The following is a 23664-nucleotide window of genomic DNA, read 5'->3' on the forward strand; positions in this document are numbered from 1 at the left end:
GCTAGCAGCAGCAAACGTGTTGGCCAACAGGAAATATTCCATGCGTTTTCACGCCACAGCGGCTGGACGCATCAGAGGTATAAAATAAGGTTTCAGGGGTATAAAATAAGGTTTCAGAGGTATAAAAGAAGGTTTTATTCTATTACAGTCTTCCACTGTGATGATGAAGTATGGCGTGTTCTGACAAATTGTTCATTCACGTCATTATGCATAGAAGAGAGTCTACCTCTCTACACTGTTCAATCAAATGGCATGAATGTTCACAATTACAGCGGTACAGTTTGGAATATATTGCAATGAATTGCCAATACATTTTTATATAATGGTGATCATTATTAGGTTATTTCAAATAAAAGTTTATTCGTCACATGCGCCGAATACAACAGATGTAGTAGACCTCACAGTGAAATGCTTACTTACAAGCCCTTAACCAACAATGCAGTTAAAAAAAAAATAAGAAGAAATAAAAGTAACAAGTAGTTAAAGAGCAGCAGTAAAATAACAATAGCGAGACTATATACAGGGGGTACCGGTACAGAGTCAATGTGGAGGCTATATACAGGGGGTACCGGTACAGAGTCAATGTGGAGGCTATATACAGGGGGTACCGGTACAGAGTCAATGTGGAGGCTATATACAGGGGGTACCGGTACAGAGTCAATGTGGAGGCTATATACAGGGGGTACCGGTACAGAGTCAATGTGGAGGCTATATACAGGGGGGTACCGGTACAGAGTCAATGTGGAGGCTATATACAGGGGGGTACCAGTACAGAGTCAATGTGGAGGCTATATACAGGGGGGTACCGGTACAGAGTCAATGTGGAGGATATATACAGGGGGTACCGGTACAGAGTCAATGTGGAGGCTATATACAAGGGGGGTACCGGTACAGAGTCAATGTGGAGGCTATATACAGGGGGTACCGGTACAGAGTCAATGTGGAGGCTATATACAGGGGGTACCGGTACAGAGTCAATGTGGAGGCTATATACAGGGGGTACCGGTACAGAGTCAATGTGGAGGCTATATACAGGGGGGTACCGGTACAGAGTCAATGTGGAGGCTATATACAGGGGGGTACCAGTACAGAGTCAATGTGGAGGCTATATACAGGGGGTACCGGTACAGAGTCAATGTGGAGGCTATATACAGGGGGTACCGGTACAGAGTCAATGTGGAGGCTCTATAAAGGGGGTACCGGTACAGAGTCAATGTGGAGGCTATATACAGGGGGTACCGGTACAGAGTCAATGTGGAGGTTATATACAGGGGGTACCGGTACAGAGTCAATGTGGAGGCTATATACAGGGGGTACCGGTACAGAGTCAATGTGGAGGCTATATACAGGGGGTACCGGTACAGAGTCAATGTGGAGGCTCTATAAAGGAGGTACCGGTACAGAGTCAATGTGGAGGCTATATACAGGGTGTTACGGTACAGAGTCAATGTGGAGGTTATATACAGGGGGTACCGGTACAGAGTCAATGTGGAGGCTATATACAGGGGGTACCGGTACAGAGTCAATGTGGAGGCTATATACAGGAGGTACCGGTAGAGTCAATGTGGAGGCTATATACAGGGGGTACCGGTACAGAGTCAATGTGGAGGCTATATACAGGGTGTTACGGTACAGAGTCAATGTGGAGGCTATATACAGGAGGTACCGGTACAGAGTCAATGTGCAGGGGTACAGGGGTAAATGCAAATAGTCTGGGTAGCCATTTGATTAGCTGTTCAAGAGTCTTATGGCTTGGGGGGGTAGAAGCTGTTTAGAAGCCTCTTGGACCTAGACTTGGCCCTCCGGTACCGCTTGTCATGCGAATGATTGAATTTTCCATTGATTGATTGAGTTTATTTGCCAGTTAAAAAACACATACGCACACAGCATATACATTTGAAAAATATGACAGGGATATCACAAAAAAAGAGACTCTTATTTCCATTGTGGTCCCTAAATGACATAGTGCAAAAACGTTACAAAATGACATAGATACAGATACATTACATACAGTTGAAGTCAGAAGTTTACATACACTTAGGTTGGAGTCATTAAAACTTGTTTTTCAACCATTCCACAAATTTCTTGTTAACAAACTATAGTTTTGGCAAGTCGGTTAGGACATCTACTTTGTGCATGACACAAGTAATTTTTCCAACAATTGTTTACAGACAGATTATTTCACTTATAATTCACTGTATCACAATTCCAGTGGGTCAGAAGTTTACATACACTAAGTTGATTGTGCGTTTAAACAGTCAAATACTAATTGAGTGTATGTAAACTTCTGACCCACTGGGAATGTGATGAAAGAAATAAAAGCTGAAATAAATCATTCTCTTTACTATTATTCTGACATTTCACATTCTTAAAATAAAGTGGTGATCCCAACTGACCTAAGACATGGAATTTGTACTACTATTAAAGGTTAGGAATTGTGATAAACTGAGGTTAAATGTATTTGGCTAAGGTGTATGTAAACTTCCGACTTCAACTCTAAATACAGACACATTACATAGATACAGACATGCAAAATTGTTATATTGCTCGATCATTAGCCATCTTTAAAAATGATTTTTAATTGAATTTATGGTCGGCATGGCTTTGAGTTGCTGTGGCAGTTTGTTCCATCCAACAGCGCCGGTATGTAAAAAAGTGTTCTTACTGGATACACTCTTAAATTTAAACCAGACAATATCAGAGTCTCTGTCTCTGCTGTAGTATTGGATGACATCTCTAATATAAGTAAAGAATTGGGATAGGTACCTACCTGGTGGCTGAGTCAGAAATAATTATGTGGACCAGCCCATGTTGAATTAATATTACCCAGAAAGCCAGCCTAGCTGATTAAAATGCTTGGCCCCCAGATGAAAGTGGGAGCTCTGCCCCAGAGGATAGTCCCCAGACTGGGTGAGGAAGGCAGAGGTGCAGGCTCACGGGTAGGGAGCCATTACAGGGCAGCACCAGCAGGTCGTCGGTGGTCTCCACGGTGACCAGAACCATATTCCAAACTGTACCGTTGTGAACCATGGCGTGCACCCATAATCAAAGACTTTAGTATGACACTGTCAAGATATTTTGTAAGTCCGAGCAACGAATTTTATGTTTTGGTTAAAACCTTCAGGGCCATAGTCTCACCGGTCAGGTATCTATCCAATTCACACCCAAGGACTGATGTTTTTGGTGTGACCTCTGAGATGTCCACATTGACACTTAAACCAGGGGTCCTTGCAAGATTTACTCTGGAACCAAATAAGATGGATTTTGTTTTTAAAATATGCAGATAAAGTTTGTTATCTGCATCTTGAGGCTTTGTTCTTATGGGATACCAGTAGAGCAGAGTCATTCGCATACAAAAACAATTCACAAGAGCAGGCTGATTTCATATCATGAAAGTACAGTAGGAAGTGAAGTGGGCCAAGGATGCTCCCTTGCGGGACTCCACAGCTAATTCTCTTTGCACTAGAAAGTGTTCCATTAACATCCACCATTTGGTCTCGACCTGTTAAATAGGATTTAACTCAGTCAATGACCCTGCTGTTAAAACCTTGTCTTGTAGGGCATAATATTATGATCAAGTGTGTGAAATGCCTTCTGCAGATCAAACATTACCATTCCACAGAACTTTCCCAAGTCAACTTCTTTCCTGATAAAGTCAGTTAAAACAACAGTGGAGTGGGACTTTCTAAAACCAGACTGTAGGTCATATAAAATATTATTCTTGCTAGTATATTCCTTTATCTGTTCGTAAATTACTTTAGACCGCACACTCAAAATAGACACAGGTATATATAGTAGTTTCCCTTGTCTATTTTGCTGCCCTTCTTGTGGAGAGGGATCACTCTAGCATGTTTTGTATCTTGACTGTTTTTTGATTTGACCGCTTAGAGAATAAAAGCAACGGTCATTTGGGCTGCCCTTGTTGCCCCTATGAAGGGTTGTAAAGGAAGGAGGAAAGGAAGGAAGACAGGGGGCTATGATGATGTCATTTAGACATTTTAAAAAAATTTTTTTTTATCAGAACAAACAAATACGGTTTATATTGTAGATTTTGTTTACATCGGAATAACTTCATATCAACCACCATCACACATCTCCTCTTGTTAGTCAGACTCATACAGAGACAGTCCAGACTGGCCTGACATCATGCTCCACATTGGGGTTCAGGTTTAATACAACCACAAGGGCCTTCAGGGATCAGGGGGAAGAGAGAGAGAGAGAGAGAGAGAGAGAGAGAGGGACCTTGGTAACAGTGGCTCTGAATATGATGAATCCTATAATATCTGTACACTGCTATCTAGAACCTAAAAGTTATTTAAAGACAAGATGGGGGCATGATCTGAAAATGTAGAAACAGCACAGTTAAAAAAAAATATATGTCAAATAGAAATCAAACTGGATGGACATCAGAAATAGATGGGAGAGGTTGAGGGTAGAAGAAGGACAGGACTAAAAAACAAACAAAATATAACAATAATAGTGAAGACATCGAAACTATGAAATATCACATATGGAATCATGTATTAACTAAAAAAGTGTTAAACAAATCAATTACTCTGTTACTCCTCGGGATGGGTCTGAGGAGCTATTTGGCGTAGCAGCTAGCTTAGCTGCTAGCTAGCTGCATATCAAGCTAGAGGGGTTTTCTTGAGGGCTTGAACGCAGCCCGCAACGTGGTTAGCCATTGAGGCTGGGATCGCTTATTGGCCCGGGTTTGTGGTTGTATAGATCCCTGCTGTTTGTTGTATTCAATCTTCCCTGTGACCTGCCCTGTCTGTAACTGGGAGGAGTAAAAGCGTAACCTAAGTTGCTAGCTACCATGCGCATGTTTACGGACATATTCAATCTCTCCCTAGCCCAGTCTGCTGTCCCCCACATGCTTCAGGACGACCACCATTGTTCCTGTACACAAGAAGTCAAAGATAACTGAACTAAATGACTATCGCCCCGTAGCACTCACTTCTGTCATCATGAAGTGCTTTGAGAGACTAGTCAAGGATCATATCACCTTTACCTTACCTGCCACCCTAGACCCACTTCAATTTGCATACCGCCCCAACAGGTCCACAGACGATGCAATTGCCATCACACAACCTCTCTCAACATCAACAAAACAGCAGCGGGAGAACCCTCCTATCCACAGGACGGGACAGCAGTGGTGAAAGGGGAAAGTTTTAAGTTCCTCGGCGTACACATCACTGACAAACTGAAATGGCCCACCCGCACAGACAGTGTGGTGAAAAAGGCGCAATACAGTTCGACACAGTTTTGTCCAAATACTGGTAGATTCAGCCTTTGAAATAAGGTTCATGAAATCAATAACTTGCTAACATCAGATAACATTCATATACAGTGGGGAGAACAAGTATTTGATAACCTGCAAAATCGGCAGTGTTTCCTACTTACAAAGCATGTAGAGGTCTGTAATTTTTATCATAGGTACACTTCAACTGTGAGAGACGGAATCTAAAACAAACATCCAGAAAATCACATTGTATGATTTTTAAGTAATTCATTTGCATTTTATTGCATGACATAAGTATTTGATCACTTACCAACCAGTAAGAATTCCGGCTCTCACAGACCTGTTCATTTTTCTTTAAGAAATTCCTGCGCATGTCTCAAATCTGTTATACCAGGAGACAGTAGATCATTGTTCTGAAGCTGTATCTGTACCCATTGGATGCAGTGATCACTATAGTGGCAATATCCAGGAAAGACAAATAGTAAAAATGAAGAAAAACCCTAGAACGAGTAGGTGTGTCCAAACATTTGACTGGTACTATCTACAAATGAAGAAAAACCCTAGAACGAGTAGGTGTGTCCAAACATTTGACTGGTACTATCTACAGTGCTGTGAAAAAGTACTTGCCCCCTTCCTGATTTCTTATATTTTTTTGCACATTTGTCACACTGAAATGTTTCAGATTATCAAACAAATTGTAATATTACACAAAGATAACCCAGGTAAACACAAAATGCAGTTTTTAAGTTATAATTTTATTTATTAAGGGAAAAAAGCTATCTGAACCTTCATGGCCCTATGTGACAAAGTAATTGCCGCCCCCCCCCCCCCCTTGTTAAATCATGAATTTACTGTGGTTAATCACATTTTTTGGAAAGCTGAGTCCAATTTCACTAGCCACACCCAGGCCTGATTACTGCTAGACCTGTTGTATCAAGTATTCACTAAAATAGAACCTGTCTGACAGAGTGCAGTAGGACAAAACATCTCAAAAAGCAAGACATCATGGCGCAATCCAAAGAAATTCAGGAACAGATGAGAAACAAAGTAATTGACATCTATCAGTCTGGAAAGGGTTACAAAGCCATGTCTAAAGCTTTGGGACTCCAGTGAACCACGGAGAAAGCCATTATCCACAAATGAATAACATTTGGAACATTGGTGAACCTTCCCAGGAGTGGCCGGCCTACCAAAATGACCCCAATAGCGCAGTGACGACTCATCCAAGAGGTCACAAAAGAACCCACAACAACATTTCAAAGAACTGCAGGCCTCACTTGCCTCAGTTAAGGTCAGTGTTCATGACTCAACCATAAGAAAGAGACTGGGCAAAAACAGCATCCATGGCAGAGTTCCAAGGTGAAAACCACTGCTGAGCAAAAATAACATAAAGAATCGTCTCACTTTTGGCAAAAACATCTTGATGATCCCCAAGACTTTTGAGAAAATATTCTGTGGACTGACGAGACAAAAGTTGAACTTTTTGGAAGGTGTGTGTCCCCGTTATATCTGGCGTAAAAGTAACACAGCATTTCAGAAAAAAAACCCATCATACCAACAGTCAAATATGGTGGTGGTGGTAGTGTGATGGTCTGGGGCTGCTTTGCTGCTTCAGGACCTGGATGATTTGCTGGGATTGATGGAACCAGGAATTCTGCTCTCTACCAAAAAAATCCTTAAGGGGAATGTCCGGAAACATTTCAGTGTCACAAATGTGCAAAAAAAATAACAAATCAAGAAGGGGGGAAAATACTTTTTCACAGCACTGTATATATTTCCAAAAAATATATGAGGGATTGGAAATGCTGAAGACAATTACATTGATGGAAGCTACAATATTAAAGCTGATCTACTCCCTAAAAAACACTTTTATTTTTAACAAAAGTATTTTGCGACAGTGTGCACTAATGAATACGACCCAGGTGGCCATGCAGGCAGACTTCACAAACTGGGTGCTTTAGAAAAGTAAAACACTATCAAAGTCTACGACAACTCCTGCCTCCCATGGTATCATACCTCCCATGGTATCGTATCTCCCATGGTATGGTATCTCCCATGGTATCGTATCTCCCATGGTATGGTATCTCCCATGGTATGGTATCTCCCATGGTATCGTATCTCCCATGGTATGGTATCTCCCATGGTATGGTATCGTCTCCCATGGTATGGTATCTCCCATGTTATGGTATCTCCCATGGTATGGTATCTCCCATGGTATCATATCTCCCATGGTATGGTATCTCCCATGGTATGGTGTCTCCCATGGTATGGTATCTCCCATGGTATGGTATCTCCCATGGTATCATACCTCCCATGGTATCTCCCATGGTATGGTATCTCCCATGGTATGGTATCTCCCATGGTATGGTATCTCCCATGGTATGGTATCTCCCATGGTATCATATCTCCCATGGTATCTCCCATGGTATGGTATCTCCCATGGTACCTCCTCTGGTATCTCCCATGGTGCCTCCCATGGTATCGTATTTCCCATGGTATCGTACCTCCCATGGTATCTCCCATGGTACCTCCCAGGCCCTCTCCCATGGTATTGCACCTCCCATGGTATCTCCCATGGTATCTCCCATGGCATCGTACCTCCCATGGTATCTCCTCTGGTATCTCCCATGGTGCCTCCCATGGTATCGTATCTCCCATGGTATCGTACCTCCCATGGTATCTCCCATGGTACCTCCCATGACATCTCCCATGGTATTTCACCTCCCATGGTATCTCCCATGGTATCTCCCATGGTACCTCCCATGGTATCTCTTTTACCACTATTCGGCCAGAAGGTTGGGTTTCAGTTAGAAATTGTTTTGAGTGTTGCGCGAGAGCGAAGCTATTTAAAGACAAGATGGTGACATGATCTGAAATGGTGAAGTGATGAAAATGTAGAATGAGTTGAATATAAGAAATAGACTAGCCATTTTGAAGACTGCGTAAGACTATGCGGCAGTGGCAAACAGAACTACACCTTTTCAGATCGTTATTCTCAGAAAAAAAAGTACAATATTTAAATTAAATGATGGTGCACATTCATAATCGGGAGGAGTTAAAAGAGGAGATTCATCTTTAGAGGCTTGGTGTTGCAGCACATCATCACACGGCTATGTATAAGCCAATGCTAATACACGCAGAAACATTCACATTTGAATAATTTTCAGAAATAAACGGTTCACTTTGATAACTTTTTTTTTAATAAAAAAAAAAATAATAATAAAAAAAAAAAAAATATATATATATATATATATATATTTAGGTTCATATTTTAGGTTCATATTTTAGAAATGAGAATGTTATTTGTCTCTGTAAATGTTGCATCACCGCCTAGGAAGGGAGGAACCCCGTAACAGAATTAGGAATTGGAAATAGGATCTGTATGGGGAAGTGAGAAGTGACGGGCCGCTCCACATAGGCGGGGCGTTGCCGGAGCGAGCGGAGCGGAGCGGAGCGGTGCGGTTGCCAGGCGCTGGGTCAGTGTGTGGGAAGTGCTGCGTTTTTCTCAACGTCACTGCCACCGCCGCGGTCGAAGCACCGACATACAATTGTCGTGTCTTCCTCATAGTTGTACAGTTGAAGATCAAAGAGAGGGGGGGTAAAAAAAACTGTCAAACCAACGATATAAACTAGAATCTATCTACCGAAAGTCCTCGATATACAATTGCGGAAATAAGAAGTTTCTAGTTTCGCTCTGGTTTATGTAGGTAGCAGTTGAAACGGGTTTTATTCTTTTTGATTTTATTTTTTAGGGTAGCTTCACGTTAGATCGCCAGGTCAGCTGTATTTATTAACACGTTGTTGTATACTTTAGCTATTTCGTCGGGCTTGAATAACGATTTGGGGTGATTCCCAAATATAAAAGTATTGCTAGATGATTATGGAGAAGAAGAGGATGGATTGCCCCTCTCTGCCACCGGGTTGGAAAAAAGAAGAAGTGATACGGAAGTCAGGGCTCAGTGCTGGCAAGTGTGATGTGTATTACTACAGGTAATAATCGATCGTGAAGATAGATAACAGTAACTTTATCTATCTTGATAAGTTCACAAGTTATGATAGTTACTTAGTTGTCTGTTCTACAATAACTCTTTTTTTCCCCCCATGGAGAAAAATATGGGCTAAAGCTAACTAGCTAGCTAAAGCTTATGCTATGGGCACCCACTCACACTCAGTGGTCACAGTGTTGCTAGTTTATAATGCTATCAGTGTGAACATTGTAGCAACAAAAACTACACAAGTAAAGTAGCAACATTGTATTACCAGCAGAAGTTTAAATGTAACTTAGTTTAGACTAGAGATAGTGAGATTTTGATTTTATGAAAACTTTATTTTAGTCACTTGCATTCTTGACCTTGTCTCATCGTGTGATTGATATACGTGATGATCTTGATAAATGACACTTCTGAAACTGAAACTGTTGTTTGCAATCTAGGCTAAACCATTGGTACTCAGCCCACTGTCTAAAGTACATTATATGTGCCGCTAAATTCCTTGGAAATGTACAACACGGTCCTTCATAAATGGTCTATAAGCTATAAATTGGTGTCTATAGTTTTGGACTCTTCAAAGCTAAATGACAGTTCATCTTTTCATTTAGCTGTTTTGCTGTAGGCTCTTCATCTTCTTGTATATAGTCTCCACATTGACTCTGGTTCTTCAACTCATTGATTGGTTACCCAGTACAGGCCCCATCCAGTTTGTGGTCTAAGAAAGGTGTCCAACTTGTTGCTGACTATATGTGTGCCTGTGTTTGGAGGGGGAGTCAAGATTCAAATAATCAATACTATGAAAGTTAGAAATATCCCTTCCACCTGGGAAAATCTGACTGAAACGCAGGACAAGCAATTCTTTCTCCTCCCTTCGATCCCAATCATTCAATTATCTATCAGATTGAGACGGATTGATACCATTTGTTTTTCAGGCCTAAGATCAGGGTGGTATACTACAACTAGATGTTTTGGTTCGTTCAGAAAGATAAACTCAGATATATGTTTTTGGTTGTTGAGTCAAAGAGACCATGGCCATTTTCAAGTTTATCTGTCAAAAAAAATAAAAAATACAATGACATTTTGGCAAGTTAGCTGGCTAAGTCATTGATCTTGCTTTATAGTATACCCCTGTGTAGTGATCAGCATGAACAACAACTTACAACTGAAAACAACATACTAGGCCTTGCCCCCCCCCCCCCCTCCTCAGCTCAGTGATTTGAAGGCAATGCCCTCGGGCTGGCCTATTGCCTCTGGAGTGTGACTCCGGCTGCCTCCTGGGGCCTGAGCCAATGAGCCTGCCTGCCTGTGTACTCTACACCCCTCCCTCCCTATCTATCACTGGTGAAAAACATGCCTCTCATTCTTATTCAAATGGTATGATCCCAGCAGCGTGTGAGAAGTGTTATATTTTTGTAGACCTGTGATACTGTGCAGCGTGTGAAGGTGTTGTTCGATGGTGTGTAGAACCTGTGATAGTGAGTGTGTGTGGTTTTTGTAGGACTGTGTGATAGTGTAGAAGTGTGGGGAAAGCAAGCGAGGCCTTTGTGATATTAACGAGCGAGGTCTTTGGACAGTCTCAGGTGCGGCCTTGTCAGTGTGTATCTAGGTGGTTCTGACATCCTGTAGTGGCCGGATCTGTGTTTGTCCCTTCTCATGGTGAGCGAGAGGGAGAGAGAGCTGCCAACAACAGGGACTCTGAACACACACTGAGGAAGAGCAGACTATTCTACGCCACACAGCAGCTATCCACTTCGATTGGTTGCTAAGCGGAAGCTTTTGATCCCAGAATTCCATGTGGTGACGCTCCATTTTAAAACTCCTGTCTCAACAACAATGACTAGATTTATAGAATAAGCTGTAGCACTGAGGTTGTGTAGAAAAGATTGTCGGCCGGGTTTCCCCTTGTAAAATAAATAAATATATATATTAAAAAATAATGTTTTTATTTAATTTGAAAACACAATTCAACTGCAGTGAAGCCACTTAACTATCCAAGACCCCCCACAGTCCCCACTCCCAAACCCTGCCCCCCCCCATCTCCACCCCCCTTCCAGCCACCATCCCCTTCTTCACAAAGCGAGTTCTTTGCATGTCGTTGGTGCGTGGGATGCTGGGGGAGGGGTGTTGGGGGAGGGATGTTGGGGGAGGGGTGTTGGGTGGGTTTGTTTAAGGTGCTGTCTGTGGTTGTGGCTGTGTTTTCGGGAGGGTAGGGTTGTAAAAAGACCCCACACTGTTGGTTGGCGCTCGTGTTAATACCCCCCCTCCCTGCTCACTCAGCAAGCTAGGTTAACTGTACTCGCTCCCCAGCCATATGCTGCATGGCTTCTCTTCACACCTGGGATCAAATGAAGAGGTCAAGCCCACTTCCTGCCTTCATTTTTCACTCTCAAACTGATCTTAGATCACAGGCTGACGCTCATCCTTTTCAAATCAAAGCTAGGTCAGTTTGGATAACCTATCAGTCATATCTGTGTCTTGGCGTAGGCTACCTGTGGCTCACAGTCCGCCACTTCCCTCTCTCTGTTTATTGTTCTGCCTCTACCTTCATGTCTTCTCCACAGTAATCAAATGAACCTGAAGTCTGTGGAATGAACCAATAATACAGTCGACATTTCTGAGGTCTGTGAAAACGATGTGTTTGTACTGAGTTTCATTAGGAGATTAACGAGTCTTATGTTTTGTTGACCAGCTGACTTCCAGAAAGAAAAATGAAAAAAAAGAATAATCCATTCTTAGAATTATGCTAGTTCAGTATTCCCATAAACGGTGTTGTGTAATGGAGGCGGGGCCTCAGGAGAGGACGAGCCTAGTACCGGGCTAGTCCATGGAATGACATGTGGCTGTGTGGGGATGTCGTCAGCAATCTCTCAGCTATATATTTCCGCTTCTCTTCAGCCTCTAGTCTTGATAGTGATGTTTGTTATGACTCAGTCATGAGCTGTGTGTCCTAAATCACACCTTATTCCCTACATAGCGCACTACTTTTGACCACAGCCCTATGCACCCTCGTCAAAAGTAGTGCACTATATAGAGAATAGGGTGCCATTTAGGACACACATGCCCTGCTAGTGATGTTATTATGACTCAGTCAGGGTTTGAGTCATTCTGATCTGATCTTCTTCACACATCCCCTCAGTCAGCTTGGTATGGCAACTGCTCAGCACCAGACCACAAGGCGCTACAGAGGGTAGTGTGTACGGCCCAGTACATCACTGGGGCCAAGCTTCCTGCCTCCCAGAACCTCTATACCAGGCCGTGTCAGTGGAAGGCCCTAAAAATTGTCAAAGACTCCAGCCACCCCAGTCACAGACTGTTCTCTCTGCTACCGCACGGCAAGTGGTACCGGAGCGCCAAGTCTAGGACAAAAAGGCTTCTCAACAGCTTCTACCCCCAAGACATAAGACTCCTGAACAGATAATCAAAGCGCTACCCAGACCCCTCTTTTACACTGCTGCTACTCTCTGTTTATTATCAATGCATAGTCACTTTAACTCTACCTACATGTACATATGACCTCAATTACCTCAACTAACCTGTACCCCCACACATTGACTCTGTACCGGTATCTCCTGTATATAGCCTCCACATTGACTCTGTACCGGTACCCCCTGTATATAGCCTCCACATTGACTCTGTACCGGTACCTCCCTGTATATAGCCTCCACATTGACTCTGTACCGGTACCCCCTGTATATTGCCTCCACATTGACTCTGTACCAGTACACCCTGTATATAGTCTCCACATTGACTCTGTACCGGTACCCCCTGTATATAGCCTCCACATTGACTCTGTACCGGTACCCCCCTGTATATAGCCTCCACATTGACTCTGTACCGGTACCCCCTGTATATAGCCTCCACATTGACTCTGTACTGGTACACCCTGTATATAGTCTCCACATTGACTCTGTACCGGTACCCCCTGTATATAGCCTCCACATTGACTCTGTACCGGTACCCCCTGTATATAGCCTCCACATTGACTCTGTACCGGTACCCCCTGTATATAGCCTCCACATTGACTCTGTACCGGTACCCCCCTGTATATAGCCTCCACATTGACTCTGTACCGGTACCCCCTGTATATAGCCTCCACATTGACTCTGTACTGGTACACCCTGTATATAGCCTCCACATTGACTCTGTACCGGTACCCCCTGTATATAGCCTCCACATTGACTCTGTACCGGTACCCCCTGTATATAGCCTCCACATTGACTCTGTACCGGTACCCCCCTGTATATAGCCTCCACATTGACTCTGTACCGTAATACCCTGTATATAGCCTCCACATTGACTCAGTACCGGTACCAACTGTATATAGCCTCCACATTGACTCTGTACCGGTACCCCCTGTATATAGCCTCCACATTGACTCTGTACCGGTACCCCCTGTATATAGCCTCCACATTGACTCTGTACCGGTACCCCCTGTATATAGCCTCCACATTGACTCTGTACTGGTACCCCCTGTATATAGCCTCCACATTGACTCTGTACTGGTACCCCCTGTATATAGCCTCCACATTGACTCTGTACTGGTACCCCCTGTATATAGCCTCTACATTGACTCTGTACCGGTACCCCCTGTATATAGCCTCCACATTGACTCTGTACCGTAACACCCTGTACACCCTGTATATAGCCTCCACATTGACTCTGTACCGGTACCCCCTGTATATAGCCTCCACATTGACTCTGTACCGGTACCCCTGTATATAGCCTCCACATTGACTCTGTACCGGTACCCCCTGTATATAGCCTCCACATTGACTCTGTACCGGTACTCCCTGTATATAGTCTCCACATTGACTCTGTACTGGTACCCCCTGTATATAGCCTCCACATTGACTCTGTACCGGTACTCCCTGTATATAGTCTCCACATTGACTCTGTACTGGTACTTCCTGTATATAGCCTCCACATTGACTCTGTATCGGTACCCCCTGTATATAGCCTCCACATTGACTCTGTACCGGTACTTCCTGTATATAGCCTCCACATTGACTCTGTACCGTAACACCCTGTATATAGTCTCCACATTGACTCTGTACCGTAACACCCTGTATATAGCCTCCACATTGACTCTGTACCGGTACCCCCCTGTATATAGCCTCCACATTGACTCTGTACCGGTACTCCCTGTATATAGTCTCCACATTGACTCTGTACCGGTACCCCCTGTTTATATCCTCGCTATTGTTATTTTACTGCTACTGTTTAATTATTTGTTACTTTTATTTTAAATGTTTTACTTAACACTGTTGATTAAGGGCTTGTAAGTAAGCATTTCACAGTAAGGTCTACACTTGTTGTATTCGGCGCATGTGACAAATAAAATTTGATTTGATTTGAGATAGAGTCCCTCTCTTCTTCCCACATCACCTCAGACAGTCCCAGAGATGGAGTCCCTCTCTTCTTCCCACATCACCCTCGGTCAGTCCCAGAGATGGAGTCCCTCTCTTCTTCCCACATCACCTCAGTCAGTCCCTCTCTTCTTCCCACATCACCTCAGTCAGTCCCAGAGATGGAGTCCCTCTCTTCTTCCCACATCACCTCAGTCAGTCCCAGAGATGGAGTCCCTCTCTTCTTCCCACATCACCTCAGTCAGTCCCAGAGATGGAGTCCCTCTCTTCTTCCCACATCACCTCAGTCAGTCCCAGAGATGGAGTCCCTCTCTTCTTCCCACATCACCTCAGTCAGTCCCAGAGATGGAGTCCCTCTCTTCTTCCCACATCACCCTCGGTCAGTCCCAGAGATGGAGTCCCTCTCTTCTTCCCACATCACCTCAGTCAGTCCCAGAGATGGAGTCCCTCTCTTCTTCCCACATCACCTCAGACAGTCCCAGAGATGGAGTCCCTCTCTTCTTCCCACATCACCTCAGTCAGTCCCTCTCTTCTTCCCACATCACCTCAGTCAGTCCCTCTCTTCTTCCCACATCACCTCAGTCAGTCCCAGAGATGGAGTCCCTCTCTTCTTCCCACATCACCCTCAGTCAGTCCCAGAGATAGAGTCCCTCTCTTCATCCCACATCACCTCAGTCAGTCCCAGAGATGGAGTCCCTCTCTTCTTCCCACATCACCTCAGTCAGTCCCAGAGATGGAGTCCCTCTCTTCTTCCCACATCACCTCAGTCAGTCCCAGAGATGGAGTCCCTCTCTTCTTCCCACATCACCTCAGTCAGTCCCAGAGATGGAGTCCCTCTCTTCTTCCCACATCACCTCAGTCAGTCCCAGAGATGGAGTCCCTCTCTTCTTCCCACATCACCTCAGTCAGTCCCAGAGATGGAGTCCCTCTCTTCTTCCCACATCACCCTCGGTCAGTCCCAGAGATGGAGTCCCTCTCTTCTTCCCACATCACCTCAGTCAGTCCCAGAGATGGAGTCCCTCTCTTCTTCCCACATCACCTCAGTCAGTCCCAGAGATGGAGTCCCTCTCTTCTTCCCACATCACCCTCGGTCAGTCCCAGAGATGGAGTCCCTCTCTTCTTCCCACATCACCTCAGTCAGTCCCAGAAATGGAGTCCCTCTCTTCTTCCCACATCACCTCAGTCAGTCCCAGAGATGGAGTCCCTCTCTTCTTCCCACATCACCTCAGACAGTCCCAGAGATGGAGTCCCTCTCTTCTTCCCACATCACCTCAGTCAGTCCCAGAGATGGAGTCCCTCTCTTCTTCCCACATCACCTCAGACAGTCCCAGAGATGGAGTCCCTCTCTTCTTCCCACATCACCTCAGTCAGTCCCAGAGATGGAGTCCCTCTCTTCTTCCCACATCACCCTCGGTCAGTCCCAGATGAGTCCCTCTCTTCTTCCCACATCACCTCAGTCAGTCCCAGAGATGGAGTCCCTCTCTTCTTCCCACATCACCTCAGTCAGTCCCTCTCTTCTTCCCACATCACCTCAGTCAGTCCCAGAGATGGAGTCCCTCTCTTCTTCCCACATCACCTCAGTCAGTCCCTCTCTTCTTCCCACATCACCTCAGTCAGTCCCTCTCTTCTTCCCACATCACCTCAGTCAGTCCCAGAAATGGAGTCCCTCTCTTCTTCCCACATCACCTCAGTCAGTCCCTCTCTTCTTCCCACATCACCTCAGTCAGTCCCAGAGATGGAGTCCCTCTCTTCTTCCCACATCACCTCAGTCAGTCCCAGAGATGGAGTCCCTCTCTTCTTCCCACATCACCTCAGTCAGTCCCAGAGATGGAGTCCCTCTCTTCTTCCCACATCACCTCAGTCAGTCCCAGAAATGGAGTCCCTCTCTTCTTCCCACATCACCTCAGTCAGTCCCAGAGATGGAGTCCCTCTCTTCTTCCCACATCACCTCAGTCAGTCCCAGAGATGGAGTCCCTCTCTTCTTCCCACATCACCTCAGTCAGTCCCAGAGATGGAGTTCAGTTCACTGCTTGTGTTCTCCTGCCAGAGTTAGTTGTGGTTTGACAGAATAATTTAAATGAACCTCCTCTGGGCATACTAGCCACTGCTGCTTTGATGTTCCAAGAGCGGCTTGCATTCAAAACAATCCCAGGCTGTGGGAAGGTAGGCAGGGCTGAATACAGGTATCTGAGGCAGAAGGCAAGAGTCGGCTGTTGTGAGACTGTGGGATCGGGCTCTGTGTGTTAGGCTAAGTGGATAAGGTTTGTGACAAACATGTTTTTATCTGTAGTCGTTCTCTATGTGAAGTGGGCCTACTCGGCATTGCTGAGACTTGAAAGGAAACTTGAGGTGAATTGAATCTCTTCAGACTGAGACTGAACGACTAGACTCTTGAGGTGAATTGAATCTCTTCAGAGTGAGAGTGAACTCCACTAGACTCTTGAGGTGAATTGAATCTCTTCAGACTGAGACTGAACCCAGCTCGACTCTTTGCCCTCAGAGGTTTGTAGAAGAGTAACTGAGGTCAGTAGTAAATATCAGAGGTTATGGGATTACTACTACTCAGTGCTTGTCCTCATAGGTCACTCACAGGTCACTCACAAATCCCCCCACACATACATACATACTGCCTCGCTCTGCCTGACTGTGAAGCTGAAAGAGATGCTACAGAACAGAACAACACTGTATGACATGTGACCATGCTTACCGGGATATAGAATGAAACCATGTGACCGGGCTTACCAGGATATAGAATGAAACCATGTGACCATGCTTACCAGGATATAGAATGAAACCATGTGACCATGCTTACCAGGATATAGAATGAAACCATGTGACCATGCTTACCAGGATATAGAATGAAACCATGTGACCATGCTTACCAGGATATAGAATGAAACCATGTGACCATGCTTACCAGGATATAGAATGAAACCATGTGACCATGCTTACCAGGATATAGAATGAAACCATGTGACCATGCTTACCAGGATATAGAATGAAACCATGTGACCATGCTTACCAGGATATAGAATGAAACCATGTGACCATGCTTACCAGGATATAGAATGAAACCATGTGACCAGGGGGTTTGTGTAGGCTACTGCTTACTGGTTTGGTAACTGCTTGGCTTCCGACCACAAGGCGCTACAGAGGGTAGTGCGTACGGCCCAGTACATCACTGGGTCTGAGCTTCCTGCCATCCAGGACATCTACACCAGGCGGTGTCAGAGGAAGGACCTAAAACTAAAAATTGTCAAAGACTCCAGCCACTCAAGTCATAGACTGTTCTCTCTGCTACCACACAGCAAGCAGTGCACCAAGTCTGGGACCAACAGGACCCTGAATAGCTTCTACCCCCCAAGCCATAAGACTGATAAATAGTTAACCAAATAGCTACCCGGACAGTCTGCATTGACCCTTTCTGCATTGACTCATCACTTACACTGCTGCTACTGTTTACTATCTATCCTGATGGCTGTTGTTTACCCCTAACTTATACATATATTTACATATTTACCTCAATTACCTCGTACCCCTGCACATTGACTCAGTACTGGTACCCTGTGTGTATATAGCCATGTTATTACCTCCTATCCCTGCACATGGACTCGGTACTGGTACCCCTTGTATATAACCTAGTTATCATTACTCAGTACTGGTACCCCTTGTATATAACCTAGTTATCATTACTCAGTACTGGTACCCCTTGTATATAACCTAGTTATCATTACTCAGTACTAGTACCCCTTGTATATAACCTAGTTATCATTACTCAGTACTAGTACCCCTTGTATATAACCTAGTTATCATTACTCAGTACTGGTACCCCTTGTATATAACCTAGTTATCATTACTCAGTACTGGTACACCTTGTATATAACCTAGTTATCATTACTCAGTACTAGTACCCCTTGTATATAACCTAGTTATCATTACTCAGTACTGGTACCCCTTGTATATAACCTAGTTATCATTACTCAGTACTGGTACCCCTTGTATATAACCTAGTTATCATTACTCAGTACTGGTACCCCTTGTATATAACCTAGTTATCATTACTCAGTACTGGTACCCCTTGTATATAACCTAGTTATCATTACTCAGTACTGGTACACCTTGTATATAACCTAGTTATCATTACTCAGTACTGGTACCCCTTGTATATAACCTAGTTATCATTACTCAGTACTGGTACACCTTGTATATAACCTAGTTATCATTACTCAGTACTGGTACCCCTTGTATATAACCTAGTTATCATTACTCAGTACTGGTACCCCTTGTATATAACCTAGTTATCATTACTCAGTACTGGTACACCTTGTATATAACCTAGTTATCATTACTCAGTACTGGTACCCCTTGTATATAACCTAGTTATCGTTACTCTTTGCGTATTTGTTCCTCTTGTTATTATCTTTCTATAATGGTTCTATTTTTCTCTCTGCATTGTTGGTAAGGGCCTGTAAGTAAGAATTTCACTGTTAGTTTACACCAGTGGCGGTTCCTCAGTGAATTTCATAAAAATAAAATTAGTGAAACATTAAAAACGTTAGCCTTTTCAGATACAACATTTGTTCATGTCACCAAATAATTCATTAAAACACACTGTTTTGCAATGAAGGTCTACAGTAGCCTCAACAGCACTCTGTAGGGTAGCACCATGGTGTAGCCGGAGGACAGCTAGCTTCCATCCTCCTCTGGGTACATTGACTTACAGTTGAAGTCAGAAGTTTACATACACCGTAGCCAAATACATTTAAACTGTTTTTCCACAATTCCTGACATTTAATCCTAGTAAAAATTAGGATCACCACTTTCTTAAAAAAAAAAAATAGTAATAGTAGAGAGAATTATTTATTTCAGCTTTTATTTCTTTCATCACCTTCCCAGTGGGTCAGAAGTTTACATATACTCAATTAGTATTTGGTAGCATTGCCTATAAATTGTTTAACTTGGGTCAAATGTTTCGGGTAGCCTTCCACAAGCTCCCCACAAAGTTGGGTGAATTTTGACCATTCCTCCTGACAGAGCTGGTATAAATGAGTCAGGTTTGTAGGCCTCCTTGCTCGCACACACTTCTTCAGTTCTGCCCACACATGTTCTATGGGATTGAGGTCAGGGCTTTGTGATGGCCACTCCAATACCTTGACTTTGTTATCCTTTAGCCATTGTGCCACAACTTCAGAAGTATGCTTGGGGTCATTGTCCATCTGGAAGACCCATTTGCTACCAAGCTTTAACTTCCTGACTGATGTCTTGAGATGTTGCTTCAATATATCCACATAATTTTTCTGCCTTATGATGCCATCTATTTCGTGAAGTGCACCAGTCCCTCCTGCAGCAAAGCACCCCCACAACATGATACTGCCACCCCCGTGCTTCATGGTTGGGATGGTGTTCTTCGGCTTGCAAGCCTCCCCTTTTTTCCTCCAAACATAACGATGGTCATTATGGCCAAACAGCTCTATTTTTGTTTCATCAGACCAGCGGACATTTCTCAAAAAAGTACGATCTTTGTCCCCATGTGCAGTTGCAAACCGTAGTCTGGCTTTTTATGGCGGTTTTGGAGCAGTGGCTTCTTCCTTGCTGAGCGGCCTTTCAGGTTATGTCGATATAGGACTCGTTTTACAGATACTTTTGTACCTGTTTCCTCCAGCATCTTCACAAGGTCCTTTGCTGTTGTTCTGGGATTGATTTGCACTTTTCGCACCAAAGTACGTTCATCTCTAGGAGACAGAATGCGTCTCCTTCCTGAGCGGTATGACGTCTGCATGATCCCATGGTGTTTATACTTGCATACTATTGTTTGTACAGATGAAGGTGGTACCTTCAGGCGTTTGGAAATTGCTCCCAAGGATGAGCCAGACTTGTGGAGGTCTACAATTGTTTTTCTGAGGTCAGAAGCTTCTAAAGCCATGACATCACTTTCTGGAATTTTCCAAGCTGTTTAAAGGCACAGTCAACTTAGTGTATGTAAACTTCTGACCCACTGGAATTGTGATACAGTGAATTATAAGTGAAATAATCTGTCTGTAAACAATTGTTGGAAAAATTTACCTAAGTGTATGTAAACTTCAGACTTCAACTGTAAATATCAAACCTAGGAGGCTTATGGTTCTCACCCCCTTCCATAGACTTCCACAGTAATTATGATGACTTCCGGAGGACGTCCTCCAACCTATCAGAGCTCTTGCAGTATGAACTGAAGTTGTCCACCCAATCAAAGGATCAGAGACGGGGCATAAATAGAACACCCGCCACCCGCCAAATGCGGGTAGATTTAGGTATTGCCTATTTCACCAGCCATGTTGGCGGGTGGTCAATTTGCTCTGCAGTGCGTTACTTGACTTTTGATTTTTTATTCAGAAATGTATGTGCACGTGCGAGTTGCAATTTATTGCTGCGGTATGTCTGCTGTTTTGTTTCATAGCTGCTAATCGCACAAAGAAATAGGAATCCTATTTAATCCTATCCTGTGCACAGGTATGAAAGTTGCTGGTCTAATTGTTCAAAAGTCTACAAAGTTAGAAATTGTCCTTGTGTTTCTTGGCTATTTACATTGTTTTGTTCAGAAGCTCGGTTGTTTTTCAATGTTAGTTTGAGTCTACTGTTTCAACAGATAGCGAAAGAGACGCTCTAGTCTGATCCCAAATCTCACACTCGTGACTCGAGTGGTAACCTCTCGCCCTTAAACGGGTAGCTGAACATTTTGTCTTTGTCATTTGATTTAATGCTACAAGCTTGGCACACCTGTATTTGGGGAGTTTCTCCCATTCTTCTCTGCAGATCCTCTCAAGCTCTGTCAGGTTGGATGGGGAACGTCACTGCACAGCTATTTTCAGATCTCTCCAGAGATGTTCGATTGGGTTCAAGTCCGGGCTCTGGCTGGGCCACTCACGGACATTCAGAGACTTGTCCCGAAGCCACTCCTTCGTTGTCTTGGCTGTGTGCTTAAGGTCGTTGTCCTGTTGGAAGGTGAACCTTCACCCCAGTCTGAGGTCCTTAGCAGGTTTTAATCAATCTCTGTACTTTGCTCCGTTCATCTTTCGCTCTATCCTGACTAGTTTCTCAGTCCCTTGCCGCTGAGAAACATCCCCACAGCATGATGCTGCCACCACCATGCTTCACCGTAGGGATGGTGCCAGGTTTCCTTCAGACGTTACGCTTGGCATTCAGGCCAAAGAGTTCAATCTTGTTTCTCATGGTCTTAGAGTCCTTTAGGTGCCTTTTGGCAAACTCCAAGCGGGCTGTCATGTGCCTTTTACTGAGGAGTGGCTTCTGTCTGGCCACTCTACCATAAAGGCCTGATTGGTGGAGTGTTGCAGAGATGGTTGTCTTTCTGGAAGGTTCTCCCATCTCTACAGAGGAACTCTGAAGCTCTGCCAGAGTGACCATCAGGTTCTTGGTCACCTCACTGACCAAGGCCCTTCTCCCCCCATTGCTCAATTTGTCCGGGCAGCCAGCTCTAGGAAGAGTCTTGGTGGTTCCAAACGTCTTCCATTTAAGAATGATGGAGGCCACTGTGTTCTTGGGAAACTTCAATGCTGCAGAACGTTTTTGGTACCCTTCCCCAGATCGGTGCCTCGACACAATCCTATCTCTGAGCTCTACGGACAATTCCATCAGCCTCATGGCTTGGTTTTTGCTCTGACATGCACTGTCAACTGTGGGACCTTATATAGACATGTGTGTGCCTTTCCAAATCATGTCCAATCCATTGAATTTACCACAGGTGGACTCCAATCAAGTTGTAGAAACATCTCAAGGATGATCAATGGAAACAGGATGCACCTGAGCTCAATTTCGAGTCTCACAGCAAAGAGTCTGAATTCTTATGTAAATAAGGTATTTCTGTTTTTCCTTTTTTATACATTTACAAGAATTTCGACAAACCTGTTTTTTCTTTGTCATTATGGGGTATTGTGTGCAGATTTTATTTATTTGATCAATTGTAGAGTAAGTCAGAAACGTAACAATGTGGAAAAAGGGAAGGGGTCTGAATACTTTCTGAATGCACTGTACCTAGGTAGCGAATGCAGCTTGCAAGTTCAGCCTACTTAAACACACAGCTCAAACAGAGAGGGATGCTATGTTAGTTAGCCGGCTATGGCTATCCAACACTATAACTCTTCCAAGTCAAGGTAAGCTTTTGGTTTTATTAATATATTGCCACAGGTCCCGGCAGTGTAACTGCTAAACTGCTTGCTGTACACTTTAATAAAGCGTTAGTTCTAGTAGCCATGTTGACAATGACGTTTGCTAATATAGTGACAAAGATGTAGTCTGTGTTTAGTGGTTATTGTATGAAAGTTTGGTTTGGAAAGGTTTTTCCACTTGGTCACAGACAGCTGTTGTCTTGTGCACTGAAGTCCACAAGCGAAGGGAAAAGGTGAGAGGAGGAGAGTGCGTATATCCGAGAAGGAATTTTATGTATTTATATATGTGTGTATATATATATATCTCAATATATATATATAAAACGATAAAAGTGATCATGCTGTTTGTATGTGGCTGCTATGAAAGTGAACTGTGTTTGCTGGTGATCAGTGGTCTATTTATTCTGTCGATTCTGTTGAAAAAAAACCCGTTTCTTTAACGTAAGCAAACAGAACGAAACAGGGATAAACATACCTGAATTTGTCCAATTTTTGAAACGTTCATTTTCAACTGTTGGACTCATGATTACACCCTAGATCAGCTAGATAGATACAGGCAACAGTGTGCAAGGCGCTATTGAATGTGTCACTGTCTGTTACGTTGATTAGTCTACTCTTTCTCTCGACCTGTGCACTTATGTTGGAAACTTTCCTGCGTAGGCTAGGTTGTAGCAACTGCCTGATTTTTGTATAGGGAAAATTCTAGTATCATGTAGTAAGTAGCCTGTATGGATGTTACATTGAGCTGGGTGAATGGAGTATGAATGACAGTCATCCAATATGCTGTAATAGAAATAAGGCCATGCTCATAAAAAAACTAAAAAACTAAACTCGTCCTCCCTCATCTTTAATTGGCACCGACCGCCACTGGTCTACACCTGTTGTTTACGGAGCATGTGACA

The 23664-nt window shown here is 43.8% G+C and overlaps 1 protein-coding gene across 1 annotated transcript in view; it reads left to right on the forward strand.

Moving 5' to 3' along the window:
• Positions 1–8685: 8685 nt before the first annotated feature.
• Positions 8686–23664, forward strand: part of LOC106568552 (methyl-CpG-binding domain protein 2) — a 118724-nt gene continuing 103745 nt past the window's right edge. Inside the window, exon 1 of the mRNA XM_045692658.1 lies at positions 8686–9235. Within this exon, the coding sequence (XP_045548614.1) occupies positions 9120–9235 (116 nt within the window). The 5' untranslated portion in view covers positions 8686–9119. The remainder of the gene's footprint in view (positions 9236–23664) is intronic.

Source organism: Salmo salar, chromosome ssa13 (genome assembly GCF_905237065.1).
Source record: "Salmo salar chromosome ssa13, Ssal_v3.1, whole genome shotgun sequence".
In the NCBI taxonomy this organism is placed as follows: Eukaryota; Metazoa; Chordata; class Actinopteri; order Salmoniformes; family Salmonidae; genus Salmo; species Salmo salar.